This window comes from Triturus cristatus, chromosome 5_2, assembly GCF_964204655.1.
Source record: "Triturus cristatus chromosome 5_2, aTriCri1.1, whole genome shotgun sequence".
Taxonomy (NCBI): Eukaryota; Metazoa; Chordata; class Amphibia; order Caudata; family Salamandridae; genus Triturus; species Triturus cristatus.
The window spans coordinates 903,696,347-903,713,244 of NC_140588.1; the positions used below are offsets into that span (position 1 = coordinate 903,696,347).

At 44.2% G+C, this 16,898-nt stretch overlaps 1 protein-coding gene across 1 annotated transcript in view; it reads left to right on the forward strand.

The window, feature by feature from the left end:
* Window positions 1-14,769, forward strand: part of UBE2A (ubiquitin conjugating enzyme E2 A) — a 253,198-nt gene extending 238,429 nt beyond the window's left edge. Inside the window, exon 6 of the mRNA XM_085608056.1 lies at window positions 13,362-14,769. Coding sequence (XP_085464182.1) covers window positions 13,362-13,490 — 129 coding nt within the window. The 3' untranslated portion in view covers window positions 13,491-14,769. The remainder of the gene's footprint in view (window positions 1-13,361) is intronic.
* The last annotated feature ends 2,129 nt before the right edge of the window (window positions 14,770-16,898 follow it).

Here is a 16,898-nt window from a genome sequence, read left to right on the forward strand (position 1 = left end):
CATGGATTTCTATTTCTTACAAAAACTCCATGATTTCCCTTCTTGGCGAAAAAACAATCTGACGATGGAGTCAATCCCATGCACACTATTGTCCAAAGGAGGAGCCACCTATCCGTGACTTCCAAAGACTTTCCAGGACAACAACAAAGTGCAAACATGCGGGCCCAACACCAGATGGCGATCTATGCACAGTGTGTGGATCTACAACTCTACATGCCAAGAACAGATGCATACTGATAAGTAGCATTTTCCTTTCTTGTACCTGTGCACACTATGCTGATTGCTACCAGGATTGGAAGGAACCTGATATACTCTCCCTTATTCCCAACCGATTCCTTTGTCTTTGATACTTTTACCAAGAAGTGCTTTGTTAACTAGCATGCCACACTCCTCCTTATGAATAGCCCTGTAGACTTGATGCTGTGGCAAGGAAGTGTGCATTACTAGTGGAAGCTAACTCGAATCAGATAATGGACCTTGCATTTTTGCCAAGGTTGGCTGCATTCATGGAACAAATTGGAAACGTTGTTTGACAAATGGATATTGCAGCAAGCTATTTCCAGCCAACTTAATTGATTTAAAGCTGCTGTGACTGATTGTGCAGCCAGAGAGACCTCTTTGTGAGGCTTTGAAGAGACTCTCTTGGGTTAAACTCCCTCCTTAAGGTGGAGATCCAGTTGGCAATTGGTAATTTACATTTTCATGGTTCATCCATTAACATTCGGCTCTCATATGGACAAAGATGCAAAGGAAAAAAAAGCCTAAATGTCATTCTGTCTGCACAACTCGGAACCACTGGCTTTTTCTGTCTTTTAGTGGCACAGGAAGGAAATGGCACCCTGGTGAGAAACTACACCTTATATAATCTTCTTTCAATAGGAGAAGTGGAGAGGTCTTGGAACTATCCCTTGTGTCAGATGGTCAGCAGACTAAGATCGATGGTGCTCCAGCATGAAATCTTTTATAGATTCACATGCTTGAATATTCCCGGTTGTCGAGGTGGGAGTCCCTCAGTAATTATAACTAGTAGTTTAAAGTCTTTCATTTAGGTCTATTATTGCATTTCTCCACAAGATTGAGTAGCAATCCACATTGTTTTGTAGATGACCAAAGTTCCACCAATCAGAGCAGAGCTTGCACCCTTCCTTCCTGTGCAGTGTCATTGCACCTCAGATTTCTTACTGCATGTTGTGGAGAGATAGTCTCCCTGAGCTCTGCTCCGTTTTTTCCTCATCAAATTCTCACTTGGGACAGTGACCTCCAGGTGAACTTATGTCATACTATTCTATATATCTCTCCATATCGGACACATTCTGCCAGTATGTCAGATTGGTCAGTGAAGGAGCTAATACGCCCATGTAAAACATGGGGAAAGATTAGGCTGTTCTCTAAAGACCCTCACAATGAGTGCTTATACTGCCTGCACCCCCTCCACAAGCCCAAGGACTGCAAGCACTGCAGAACATTCTCAATGAAAAATCTTAAAGATAGTGAAGCATGGCTTTTATTATGGCTTCAAAAGAAAACCGATTCAGAAACTCTAAACTCTAGAGATGAAGGACCTTGCCTTAAGGCCAAAGAACCTAAAAAAAGAGTCAGATTGGACGTGGACACAGCTGAACCACCCAAAAAGACTTTTTTTTTTTTTTTAAAAGATTGACAAACAAACTAGTAACAATTATGGTTGCTTCTCTCAAACCTCAGGAGAACAAGCATTGGCATAGCCAATAGGTCTCGCCTTTGAGACCTTATAAGTGTTTAGCCATGCAACAGTTGCATAACTAAATACTTATAAGGTCCCAAAAGCGAGACCTATTGGCTATGCCAATGCTTGTTTGTCTATTACTGCTCTGTAGTAATTGCGGCACCCGTGCTTTAGCTTAAACATCTTAAGCTAAAGTTGGGTGCCGAGATTGCTTCAAAAGTAAAGAATTGCCTATTTCTTTACTTTTGAAGCAATCTCAGCACCCGACTTTAGCCTAAGATGTTTAAGCTAAAGCACGGGTGCCGCCATTACTACATAGAAGCAATAAACAGTGGGGAAAAAAGCAAGCACCCACTTCGAGAAATGACTGCCGTGGCGGGGGAAAAATGCTACAGCCGGCCACATCTTGCACTGCATGTGCGCGAGTGGTGCGCGCGCAGCAGTAATCACGCCATATGGCGCCTCTGCTCGAGCGCGCCCGCGCACATGCACTGCAAGCTGTGGCCGGCGGTAGCATTTTTTTGAAGCCCTTACTTTAAGTCTCGCCAGACCAGCGCAAGCGCTGGGTCAGGCGAGACCTAAAAAGGGTCAAAAGGTGTCTGCTTATGAGCCATCCACACTTAAGGAATTGGCCTCTTCTGAGGTCATAAAACCTGCCTCTTAAAAGTCTGTCGAATCAACGACTAAACCGACGACTCAGACTGCGAGAAGGCCTATGCTGGCGACACCCACAATCAGTGTCTTCCACTTCGTCGACTGCAGCAGTAGTTTCGATGATGGGACCATCAGCACCACACACACTGCCTCTACTGTCATCAACACTTTTGACGGATGCACAGGCGACAGTCAACGCCATGTTTTCACACAATACAGACTACACCGAGAAATCATCGATCCTGCTTACCATCCAAGGCACCGTCGATGGCCGTCAAACTAGTTTTGAGGGCGAAATTAATCGCATAGTAAGGATTCACCGTTGCCATCAGTGCACCCTCTCGAAGTGGGGAACGCAGAGGATGAAGACTACAAAAATGGGATTTTTGGTGATACCACCAGCCCATCTAAACTACATGTGAAATGTCGAGATTCAGCTGACGGAGAGGAGCAAGAATCATAATACATTCAAGATTATTTCTCCTTTAAGGACAGACAAAGACAAAAGGATTATGAATGTCATAGATTTTAGGGCTTATGATGATTCCTTTCTTTTTCTTTTTCGTTATGTTCTCTCTTCACAGATGGAGTAACGTAACTTTCAAAATCATTGAAGATACACAAAGAGCAGCTATCTGCCCTTTATTTAAATAGGATAGGGTAATTCCCAGTTCCAATTTATACCAAGGGATGACATAGCCCTGAAGAAAGTCCAAGCACCAATTTCTTTGGGCACACGAGGACTGAAACATGTTGGCCCTAGTGTCTTAGGACCATAACTTTCCATACGACCCTACTGTCTTTATTTTAATATTCCTGTTGTACGCAAGAATAAAGGGAAACTGGGGTCCAACAGTGAATTTTTAATCTTTATCCCCTGGCCTGTTGTATTATCTAAGTGCTCCCTGAAATATTGGTCGAGCCCACCACGACTTATAGGGGTCGCGGTGTCCCGATGATGAAGCATGACACCACTAGGGTGTGTGAGGGAAAATAAATAAAAGCAAGGCTTTTTCCTATTCTACTTTACTAGTGGTAGCTTCATACAGGGATATCCCATGATATACTTCTCTCTCGTTCCCTCTTTCTTACAATTAACATCTTGGTAAGAACAGAGGAGTACTGTAAAGTGTATAAGATTTAGAATCAGGAGGGGGTACTTCCTCTTTTTCCTCTTGGTCCTTCAAATATACAGGACCGCCCGGTTCTGCATATTTAGTGTATCACGATTCCTTTGAGGCGCCACAATCACAAACAATGCAAATATCTGTGACGTTGGTGACGGACCTTTACCTGATGTTGCTGGACTAAAATGGGAGGTTTTCTCCTAAAGCGGGTACGCCTTCAAAGCTAGAGATGACTAGGACGCCCCAAAAATACCTCTATCGCATCCGCCAACTCCGAGGGTACAGCAGGTTGGGATACACCAACCAATACAGTTGGAATTCATTGCTTTATAAAACTATGTGGATCAAGGAGATCATGAACGTGAAGAGAGGAAAATACTGCAGGACCAGATGACTGCTGCTGATAACGAATGGGGCGACTACATTACCTCCAGGTTCTAGTTCTCCACCTGATATCTGAGGGTTCCACGCTCTTACCGAAACGGCGGAAAAATGCTTCGACCTACCAATGTTGGTACAACGGATCTAGTGCTTTTTATTATTTTAAAGAATCAAACAAGAAATTAATACAGTCCTTTCCAATTGTTTCCCATATTTGGAATAAAGGACTCAAGGCTATGAGAAACCCCACCACAGTAGTCTCCGTGATACCAAGGCTGGACAAAAAATACAAAGCCAGGAAACTCACCAGCCTGCCTGATGGGCCATCCTAAGCCTGATTCGATTGATATGCATGCGGCACAAAGAAGATCCAAGAATCCTACGGCACTAGGTTCAGCTCCCCCTGACATGAGGGCAGGCAGCTGGACAGCATTATTAAAGGTTTCTCATTCGTAATACCGGTCACCTCGACGCCTCCACCTCCCTTGTATTTCAGAGACACCGTTTACAAAAATTGGACCTCCATTTCTTCAGGCAGGTGGGTTCTGGATATCATAAAGTATGGCCGTCTACCTAGATATTATCCAGAAACCTTCCAGACCTATTCAGAAATCCTCCTCTCAGACGGACACATCAACATCTTCAACTGTTAAAACTGGAAATTCAGTCTCTGATTTCCAAGGGAGCAATAGAAGAAGACCCTCAAAATGACGGACACACAAGCCTCTCCTCCAACTTCTTTTCTCCTCGGGTAAAAGAATGGAAAATGGAGAAAAGCGTTAGATTTCAGGATACTCAACAAATAACTAAAAAAGCAATCCTTTTGAATGATCACGTTGAAGGACATCCTTCGCTTCCTGAACAAGGAAGCTCACATTACATCTTTTGAACTTCTGGATGCATATTTCCAAATTCCCATTTGTGTGAGACACACAGAAAATCTCAGATTCGAGGTGGCCAGAAGTCGCTATTAGTTCAGAATACTGCCATTTGGGTTCAAATCCGTCCCAAGAGTTTTCACCAAATGCATGGCCCCAAAAGCAGCCTCCCTCAGCTGGAGTGGACATAAAGGATATCCATACTTAGACGATTGACTCATATAAGCGCACTCCTGCAGGGCTGCAAGTAATTCAACAAGTGCATGCCTACAACTATTCAAGGTAAACAGTGGTTCCGTTGGGTGAAAGACTTACTTTACGCATTTGGCATAGTCAAGCGTTATTCAGATAATATGCAATATTCTACTGAAAACACACAAAACAGTTCATGTGCAGATCAGATTCTTTATATATAAATTACGTCATTCATATATATATATGCATCAGTATTTTATGGAAGGCCGTCAAGCAATAGTGTAATAATAAAAAGTGACACAGTGAATAGTAAGTGCTCAGTGACAATGTGCGTGATATGTACAAATAGTTTAAAAACGAGAATGTTTGAAAATGGCCAGCAGGTTCAATAGTAAAGCTGCGTGATGGAAGAGTTCCTTTTGGCGCAGGTTCTATGCAATGGTCCACTTAGTAGTCGACGTTTCAACCCTTGTGCTGCGCTAATATAAGGTCAGTACGGGTCTTCATCAGGACGAAAGGCAAACAGTGACGGCCTGTGGGTAGGGAGAAGACTAAATCAGGTGTGTTGCTCAAAAGCCAAAAACGGACCTGTGGGCTATAGGTGGCGGGCAACTCACCTAGTAGCGATTAAAATTCAACACATACCACAGACGAGCTCGGACTTTTTGCCTGCCGTCCCAAGTGAGGTAATCGCTTGTTACCTATCAGCGTCCTTGCTTCTTGACTTATTGATGCAATATTTGAACCTTGAGCGTCCCTCTTTGCCTCAAGGGGGCCTAGAAGTAAAAGAGGGACGCGCAAGGTTCAAATATTGCATCAATAAGTCAAGAAGCAAGGACGCTGATAGGTAACAAGCGATTACCTCACTTGGGACGGCAGGCAAAAAGTCCGAGCTCGTCTGTGGTATGTGTTGAATTTTAATCGCTACTAGGTGAGTTGCCCGCCACCTATAGCCCACAGGTCCGTTTTTGGCTTTTGAGCAACACACCTGATTTAGTCTTCTCCCTACCCACAGGCCGTCACTGTTTGCCTTTCGTCCTGATGAAGACCCGTACTGACCTTATATTAGCGCAGCACAAGGGTTGAAACGTCGACTACTAAGTGGACCATTGCATAGAACCTGCGCCAAAAGGAACTCTTCCATCACGCAGCTTTACTATTGAACCTGCTGGCCATTTTCAAACATTCTCGTTTTTAAACTATTTGTACATATCACGGACATTGTCACTGAGCACTTACTATTCACTGTGTCACTTTTTATTATTACACTATTGCTTGACGGCCTTCCATAAAATACTGATGCATATATATATGAATGACGTAATTTATATATAAAGAATCTGATCTGCATATGAACTGTTTTGTGTGTTGTTTTCAGTAGAATATTGCATATTATCTGAATAACGCTTGACTATGCCAAATGCGTAAAGTAAGTCTTTCACCCAACGGAACCACTGTTTACCTTATAACTTATTGCCCAGGTTCTGAGGGATACTGGGTCACCCCATTGTTTGTTTAACTACAACTATTCAAGATCCTGGGCCTTTACATAAACGAGGAGAAATCCAGTGAAATCCCACAAACGACAATACCTTTTCTGGGGACTCTCAGGAATACAACAATCAGCAAGGTGTATCCAGCGGAAGAGAGTGACAAAGATTATTAAGCCGGGGTCTTTTGTTACAAAAAGGTCCATTTCAGTAAGGAAATGTTATTCCTTCCTGGTAATGATATCGTCTTGCATCACTCTCACACCGAACTGCTGGTTGTACAGGGAGCCGCTACAAGAACTGGACAGGCAATTGACACAGGACAGGGGCTCATTTGACATGGTCTAGATAAAGCCGAAGATGGCGTCAGTGATGCAATGGTAAACAGAGATCATCAAAAAGGGGTCAGCATTCTTACTCAAGACTGCAATGCTCATTATGACAACAGATGCATCAATGGAGGGATGGGGAGCACACCTCCAATATCTGGAAATGAGTGGAAAATGGTCAGACAAAGACAGAACCATATCAACTTGCTGGAACTAAAAGCAGTAGAGCTGGGTCTCCTCTTGCCAAGACTACAAAGGTCGTATATTTTAATCCACACAGACAACACAACCACAATGTTTTACTTAAACAGGGCGATACAAGATCACACCCTCTATCCAGGGAATCTCAGGAAATTTCGACATGGTGCTTAAAAACAAGATTACCCTGAATGGGGAACATGTTCAAGGCACACAAAACCAATCTGCGGACGAACTAAGCAGGTCCCTGAAGGCATGTCACAAGTGGGAGGTGTCAGACTAACTCAAGAAAATCTTAAATAAATGGGGAACACCTTCCCGAGTTCTTTTCGCAACTCACAGAAGCAAACCATGGCAGCACTACGCAAGCCGATTCCTGCACAAGGGATCATGGGGGAACGTGCTGCAGGTGTCTTGGGAGGGATGTTCATGTATGCTTTTCTACCCATACCTTAGAATCCACAGATATTATACAAGATAAAACAGGAGCCGTGCAGGATCATCTTGATAGCCCCGGCGTGGCCAAGACAATATTGGTTTACTACTCCCAATGTCAGAACAGCAACACACTCAACTCAAACCAGTCCCGGGATTGCTTTACCAAAACGGTGAGTAGGTCGTACACCCGAACTCGTAATCTCTAGATTTAGCAACTTGGATCCTTAATACTATGAATTCCATCAGTTCGATATCTCACAGGAATGCAGAGACATCCTAGCAGAAGCTAGAGCAGACTCTACAAACAAATGCTACAAAGCAAAATGGATAACATTTTGTCACTGGTGCGATGCTAATGACTGTCACCCGTTCTCTTTGAGCCTGCACAGATCTGCCCATATTGTCTCATTAGCTAGGTCTGGTCTCTGCCACATTTCTATTACAGTTCACCTTGCCTCACTTTCCATATTCAGATGTTCTCGCAACAAGAAGTCCCTTTGGTTGTATCGCTTAATAAAAGAATTCCGGAAGGGATTATTTAGACCTTTTCTGCACTGCCCTTCCCTTCTTTGTTCTCACAAAGAGTTTGTCATCCACCCGGAACTCTTTTGTGCGGTCAAGGTAGAACACTCCTTTTGTGTCCAGTTGGTGGAGATGCTTCTTTTCCTTAGAGAGATGCGGAGGAACAAAGAAGGTGGGCAAAGTGATGGACTGACCTAGATGGAATGGGATCTCAACCTTAGGCAAAAAGAATACCCTTTTGCGCTGCACCACCTTGTGCGGAAAGGACATAAGATAGAAGGCGAGCTGTATCACGCCTGCAACTCACTTACCCTCCGGGCAGATGTAATCGCCACTAAGAAGGCTGTTTTTTATGGTCAACAGCCGAAGGGGACAATTGTGCAGAGGCTCAAAGGGAGCACACATTAGGGAAATGAGGACAAAATTAAGGTCCCACTGTGGCATAACAAAGGGTGTGGGTGGAAACACTCGAGCCAGCCCTTTTAGAAATCCATTTACAATAGACTTGGAGAGAGGGCCGGTCTGACAGCTGCAAAAAAGCAGGCAGCAGAAAGGTCACCCATGAGAGTTCCCATGGCAGAGCCCTGCTGGGCAAGGATTAGAATGAATAAAAGAAAAGTAGAAAGAGAAGCAGAAAAAGGGTCAATGGACCTTTCTGTACAGTATAATACAAATTTCTCCCAATGGCCGGCGTATACCGTCTTAGTGGAGAGCCCCCAGAATAACGTTACAGACTTCAGGAGGAAGGTCAAAAGCTATCAACTGTCGCTGCTCAGTCTCCACGCATGGAGGTGTAGAGTTGACCGGTTCAGGTGCAGAATCCTCCCATGCTGCTTCGACAGAAGATCCTCCTGAGGGGGCAGCCTGATCCTAGGATCGACACTCCTTTTCAGAAGCTCTGGATACCATACTATCCTTGCCCAGTCCGGAGCCACAGGAATGACTTGGGCTCCGTCGCTCCTGATCTTCTTCAGAACCCTGGGTAGGAGGGCATGGGTGGAAAGGCATACAACACGCCTGAACTCCACTCGTGACGAAAGGCGTGTGCGCAACGTGCAGTACTGCTGACAGGGCGCGTTCTCTTTGGAACAAATCTAACCAAGGTTCTTCCCACTGCTGTAAGAGAACTTGCGCGCCTCCGACTAGAGATGCTACTCGTGATCCGCTAGGCATCGACGGCCGAGTTCGTCCGCCCTAGCATTTCAGAGAACCCACCAGGTGTTGAACCACCAGGGTAATGCCCTGCTGTTCCAGCATGTCCAGAGACGCAGAGCCTCTCGACAAAGGGTCCACAACCCCACCCTGCTTGTTGAAGTACCACATGGCGGTGGTGTTGTCCGTGAACACCTGCTCTAATTTCCCCTTGACAGAGGGAAGAAATGCTTTCATTGCCAACCGAATCACTCAGAGCTCCAACAAATTTATGTGCAGCTCCTACTCCACTGTAGACCAGTGTCCCCTGATATTCATCTCTCCTAGATGGCCTCCCCATCCCGAAAGTGACGCATCTGTCATAACTGTGAGATCTAGTTGGGGAAGGGAGAGGGGTCTGCCGTTGATCCATTCGCGGTTCATCAACTACCACTGCAGATCTTTTGTAGTCCCTTCCGAGATCTGAACCAGGTCGGTGAGATTTCCCAGATGCTGTGCCCATTGCAACTTCAAGTCCCACTGCAGAGCCTGCATACACCATCTTGTGTGTCTTACTAACAGGTTGCAGGAGGCCCTGAGGCCCAACAACCTCAGTCAGTCTCACCCAAATCCAGGCTAGAGGCTCAGGTATCAGAAACATAGCTTGAATATCCTGGACTCGCTGCTCGGGAGGATAAGCCCGAAACTGCACTTTGCAAGAGTAGCTCCGATTAAAAAAGGAGCATCTGAGGAGTCGGGTGTGACTTTGGCACGCTTATAGAGAACCCCAGCGAATGCAGGAGGTTTTCTGTAGTCTGAAGGTAAGAGACTGCCTGGGAAACCCACTTCCAATTAGACCCTTCACAGTCAGGCTGCCTTGACTCACATAGCATGGTGGAGGTCATGGACGCAGTCAGGCTTGCCTTAGATCAGGGGAACTCTGCCATGCTGATTGTCCTGGATCTATCGACCGCTTTTGATACTCTCATTCAATCCTAATCCAGAGATTAGGGAAGATCGCGGTCAGTGGCAAACCTCTGGGATTGCTGAAAAGCTTTCAGCTGGAGCGAACCCACACAGTACAAGTAGACCTCTTTAATTCCAGATCCATGGTCCTTTATAAAGGGGTCCTGCAGGGATCCATTTAGGGCCCTACCCCATTTAATATACATGTGGCTCCACTGACTAAGGTTATCAGCTTCGATTCCATTTCATGGGCAAATGACACCCAACTTGTCATCAATATGCTGCCAAATTTGGAATCCACCAAACCTATATTTAAGGTCTACAAGTTAAAAATCGCCTTCTTGATGATGGCCAATTTTATTCCGCTTAATTTCAGTAAGAAGGAAATTTGCTGTTTGGGAAGGCACATGCAGTCTGGTCCACGGATTGGTGGCCATCTGAATTAGGACCATCCCCCTCTCCCCTCCCCCCTACCCCCCAAAAAAAACAATGGCTAAAATCTAGGTATTCTCCTAGATGACAACCTTTCCATGAATTTAGCATGTCAATTCTATCTCTGGGACATGTTTTGGTGTGCTGTGCATGCTCGGAAAAGCCTTTCATTGGGTTCCTTTGCCAAGGTATAGGTCATTGACCCAAGTTGGTACTGTTTTATGTTTGCAGTTCTTGGCAGATGAGAGGAATTCTGTCTTGGTTGGGCTGAGCTTCAGATAGATGCTAGACATCAGGTCTGGATGATGTACAGGCGGTGTTTGATGTCTAAAGCCGAGGAGACTTTCAAGTATAGTTATGTTTCAATGGCGTCTTAGTGAATCGTAGTGCTGTAATCGGCAAGCAGAGCACCAAGCAGCTCCATGTAGATGTTTAAGATGACAGGAGACACTGGAATCCTAGGGGCCTTCGCAGCTGATGAGTCTTTTGGGACCTGGTGTTGCCTTTCTAAACAAACTGTTGTCTGTTGAAACGGTATGAGAACCAGTGAAGGACATTCAAGACTTCAGGATGTGTTTAAGGGTTGATGGCAGCTAAGAGGATTGGCAGTATCAGGTGGCAGAGGTCCTCTATCTGTGGTCAGGAGGGCATACTCTATGGTGTGCAAAATAGTGGCCATGGTGCTGCAGCATGATTTGAAATCGGACTTCTAGTTGTGCAGGAGATTGTAAGTATAAATGACTTGAGTTGAACATAGCCTCCTTTAAAAAATGTTATGACCTGGCCGATGAATGGTAGGTGAACGATGACCTGGGTAGTTGGCTAGGTCTTTAGGGTCTAATGTAGGTTTCTTTAGGAGTGGCAGGATCTGACCTGTCTTGATAACTTCTTGAAGATTCCTTTATTGAGCGAATCATTATGGATAGTAGGGGGTGAGAGAGATGCACCAGAGAGGTTTGATGAGGGACAAGGTTAAGACTGCATATTCATAAGAATGCTTTGAGGGACCTGACTATGTCAAAAAGATCTGCAAGAGGTAGGGTTTTTTTTTTTGTTTTGTTTTTTTTTTTAACAATGACCATTGTGAGAATCGATGGAAAGGGGTGTCCCTGAGAGATGAAGCAAGCTTGGTGTTGTTGATGTGCTTTCGGATCTTCTATATTATTTCACTGAACAAGTGTTGTTAACCTTTTCTGAAAGTGTTGAGCGAAGGGCTAAGTTTACGAATCTAGGCATATTCCATGATTAACACTGTGAAGGCCCAAATGACCGTTGTTTCTAAAATGTATTCTTTCACGTGTCACAAGAGTCTAAAGTGTGCCGCCTTCTACATCACCAATGCATCTGTTGGTTTTGGAGGCCATACTTACATTTCTCAAATGGCCTTCATTTAAGGCCAGAGGTCTCAAGGCTGTGTACAATAACTGAATCAAATTAATTATTGATCTTCATAGGAGAGACCAAATCTTGGGGGTGAGAAGAAATGTATATTAGTTAAAGGTAGAAGCTTAATTTGACTTCAAGTGCTTGTATTACTACACAAATGTACCAACAAACTAATGCCACCCTAATTTGATGTACAAAACATTGATTTCTTGGCCTGTGAGGAAGTGCATCACCACCAACAGAGCTATACTCAGACATGCACCTTTTTCTTTTATTCAACTGTAGAGGTGAAAGGTTTGATCCGTTTTACAATTGAGCCAGTGGAACTCATAACCGGAATTTAGAATAAGTTAGAAAGGACAACCTAACTAACAACTTAGAATACTAGTCTAAGAAACCTATTGTTTTCACATTAATATTATTCTTCTGCCGATCTCCTGTTCAGTCAACTCCAGTCGCTAATCTTCCTCCACTTTCCTCCTTCCTTTTTGGTGTGCATTACAGCCGCAGTGCCTAAGGGCACGTGCATATGGGTGCTCTGGTAAATCTTACCATTCGTTCTTACTATACCTTTTCCACTAAACACTTTCTCAGTTCCTGTGTTTGTGTGCTGTAGCACTTGAAAATGGCGAGCTAATGGTGGTTAAAGGGGTGGCACTAACAAAAAACGTATCTCCATCTGTGTCCATGCTAGGACTTTTCTTTAGAGATACCAAATATGCACTACTTTTAAAAGAGAGTAGGGATCCTCAGTCGTCCTGAACCCTTCCTTTTTGTGGCTACTTTAACTGCTGTCTACATCTCCTGTGTATAATTTTTAATATGCGGGTGATGAGGGGTGGGGTTGACGAAGGAGCAGGGAAAAGATCGTTGTTGTTGTTTTAAGGTCTTTCTTTTTAAAGTGTTGGTTGTCCTGAAGACTGCTTCCTAAAACGCTTACCGAAGTTGTTCTCGTATCTTCTTCAGAAGACCCATGGACTCCGACATCTTTAGAGAACTGGGGGCTTCAGAAATTGGATACTATATCTTTATGCTCATCATGCTAGGTGTCTACAACCCTCAGCTGATTTTTACAAAGTGGCGCTTTGTTTGCTGGAACTGATGAGGGTCTTGAACGGTCTAGCTGTGTTTTTACTGCAGAGATTGAAGGCTAAACAGCAGTGCGTGGGTTTCATTATGCTACCCAGTTGGTCATCCTCCGTAGTTGTGCAACGATGTTCTGTTAAGCCATGCTTGTGTTTTATATTGATGATGCCACCAAGGAGCCTCTGTTATATGCTTATGACACATTTGCATCCTTCAGGCTCTCGTGAGGCTAGGTTCTTGTCCCATTCTGGTTCATAACCCTGTGATGCTGTGTCAGTGGGGTTAAACTAAATACCTACCATTCATACTTTTTTTCAGTCCTTGAACACTTATGGTATTTTGCACATACGCCCGTTTACCTTTGGTATATTTTTACTGATGTAGCTACTATTTTTGTTTTTATTCTGGTTATTAATTGCAGTTTGCCATTTTTCCCATAATAGTCATTACTGGATGAGCCAAACCCCAACAGTCCAGCAAATAGCCAAGCAGCCCAGCTATACCAGGAAAACAAGAGGGAATATGAAAAACGAGTTTCTGCGATTGTGGAACAGAGTTGGCGTGATTGTTGACCCAGGATGATGGATATGAACATGAACACTCTGGTCATGAGGAAAATATATATGAAGTGTTTGAGTCATAATCCTCTTCTCCTTGCATCATTGCATTTACTTTGTTGAACAAAATGGCTGTTGTGCTGTCACCATTTCCCTGCTGAAGCTTCTTTTCCTCGGACATCAGAAAGCATCCACATGAAGTCGAATGTACTTTACCTGGGTTACTTGCAAAATAATTACTTGATGCTATATCTGTTTTCTGTTGTCCATCTTTTGTTTTGGGGCAGTATTTTGCTTTTCAGTAATTTACATTATAAGCTTTTAATTTTAATTGTGTTATACACAGTGGTGCTTATATATGTAGCTTTATGTAAGGGTTGTGTATAGACATATGTTGATCTATACATGCCCATTTTAACTGACATTACGAAAGCATCCATCTGCCCCAAATAGTTAATTCTGTGATTAATTTTAGTCCCTAATGTACTTGGCATTCATCAAGAATGCACTTCTTGTTTTTATGTATGTACCTGTCCTTAAAAGTCTATCCAATCTCCTTTGATTTCTTTACAGTCACAGCTGTTTATGATTATTTCATGTAATAATGTCTGTTCTGAGTTATTGCTGCTTCAGCTCTGCACTCATGGCCACGATGTGTTTGTACTGTATTTATGGTTCAAAATAGTATACAGTTACTTTAGGGGAGAAGTTAAAGCCTTTTTATTAGGTGAAAAAGCCAACCAGCCTCCAGGGTTAGGGTGATTTCAGGCGAACATTGCACATAATTTATGGAATGAGCCGAGTGCAACCATGCACACGTTTTTTTAGTTTTTTTTTAAAGAAGGGTTGAAAAGGCCTCTTTGCATTTAATTCTCTACATTAGTGGTTTCAACATAAATACGTTACAGTGGTTGAAGTTTAAAAAATGCAGTAACAAAAGTCTAAGAATGGGTCTAGGCTGTGGGGTTGATAAGACCTATGAACATTTCTTGCTCTTCCTAGTTTTATGAATGTCACATCTGTGAGCACCTCCTGCATGATTAGTTTTCCAGCCATTCCAAGATTCAAAATGCTTTTCTTCGGGTTTGATTTGTTCTTTTGGATGCAATACCTTCAGTTGCAGTGTGGGATGATACCGATTTATATGTATTGTCTGGTGTTGCAGTGTCTGCTGTTGTGCACAATATCGGTATGAACATTTGAAAAGTATAACTTTGTACAAGTAACCCATGTAAGAAATTGTACATTTTCTCAAAACTTGTAAATAAAAGTGTAACCTGAAAACTATTTAAAATATGTAAAATGCTCTCTGAATTCATTCTTCAACTGAGAACGTAATCTCACCACTTTTACACGTCACTATGTGGAAAGGCTTTTGGAAACGCCACCTTGTGCTCCTTATCGTAATGGGTTGCTTTTCAGAACATTTCTGCAGGTCGTCAAGGGTCGAACTCCTTTGAAATAATGATCACTTGTTCTCTGCCTTCCACCTTCGATCTATTGTGTTCATCGAAACACCCCAAGCAAACTTTGCCTTTAATTAGCCCGTTTTTTTAAATTAGTTTGTAACGGAAAAACTCCATCAGAACGTTTTTCCGGCAATTGAATTACCCAATATTCAAAATAATGTTATTTCCAGTGTAGAGCCTGTCAGTTTATACAGCTTTGTTACTTTATGTGGTGCAGTGGCAAGAGTGCTCATCACAAGTAACTAAGCATGTGCCTCTTTTCCACATGAATTGTCAATGGATAGCAAGAAGCGAAAAAGATGGTGGTGGACAGATGTAGCAGCAGTTAAAGGTGGAAGATATGTGGCCTAATTTACACTGTAAAAATGTACAGATTGGATAGGTCTGGGATATTGTATTGAGTTTTGAAGCGTGAATCTTTCTGGATTCACTATGCTGTGCATTAGTCCACCATCTTGTGGTTGGGTCCGGAATCGTAGTATCCTTATTTTATTTATTTATTTCGTGGCCCAGGTGGGCGGCGACCTCCCACCATTTGGTGTCCTTCGTGACGTCTGCGTGCTTCCTACGGAAGCTCCCACCTTTGGTCGCCATCTTCAGATTCTTTTTTCCATCGTTGGGTCAGGATCATTACCGAAGAGCTCCAGAGTTTAGGATGAGTAATCAATGAAAATCGAAGAAAATCGACGAAGGAAGTTTTCAACTACACCGGACTACAGGTCAGGTACCCAGAGCGATGAGGGAGAAGTTTTGAGACCAAAACTTAGACGGAGGATGCGCTCGCAGAGGGCACCCTGAGCGCGGGATGGACAAAACACTGTTCAAGTTTTGCGCCAATTGCCACCACAAGTACGCCCAGAAGGATCAGCATCCAGTCTGCAACCTCTGCCTGCCGCTCGACCACAGCAGCGAAGACTGCAATGCCTGCTTGGCGTTTACACCGAAGACACTCCGAGTAAGGGAGAGGCAGAGATGGGCGAACCACAACATGCAGTGCCAAGGGGCCACCTCCATCACTCTGAGACTTGGGTCTCTACAGTGGAGAGGTGGACAACATTGCCGAAGGACCAGTGGACTGCACGGTCGTCTAGGTCCATAAGACGTCGAAGGAGGTAAGGTAGTCGTCGACCCCTAAACACTCAGGCGACACTCGAAAGGGTGAAGCAAAAGCCCCGAGCGACACTCACAGAAGTGAAGCAAAGTCCTCGAAGGGATCTCTGCCGTCAAAACACTCGACGAAAGCAACTGCTACCAGGGACAGTCAACCGAGGGGATCCTTCAAAAAGGACTCCTAATCTGCGAAAGCCCTCGAGAAACAAAGTTCGTTGAAGGTTCCCCTCGAAAAAAGCACACCTTGGCGCCGAGAAAAGAGGGGCAGACTGCGTCGTCGACTGCCACGAAGAGAAGCGCTCCAACCCTCGACGCCGAACATGCTGCCGAGATGGAGAGGAAGAAGAGGAGGCACGAGGCTGAAATGGCGAGCATCCTTCAACGGAAAAAGGACTTCGATGAGAAGATGAGCCAGTGCACCATCCTGCCGAAACCTACGGTCAGAGACGACGAAGACGCAGAACCGCCGAAAATTCCCGAACCAGTCGAGGAACTCTGGGACGAAGACTACTATTTCGAGGGAGAAGGCGACGAAGACCTTCAATCCTACCGGTACTCAACACTCTCTGAGGCACAAGACATGGATTGGCAAGATCTCGACACAGAATCGCCGGAAGAAGGGGTAGACACGTACCCTTCGAGGCCCTCGCTGCCAGACGACATAGGGGTCTACAACATGGTCGTGCAGAAGGCTGCACAGACTTATGGATTGGAAATGGAGGAAGAGAAGCCGAAATCCTGTTTCCTCCTGGAAACTCTGCCACAACAAACTAAGAGCCAATTTCTACCCATGCTCACTAGTGTGCTGGATCAAGGGAGAGAGGCCTTTAAGGAGCCTGCAACA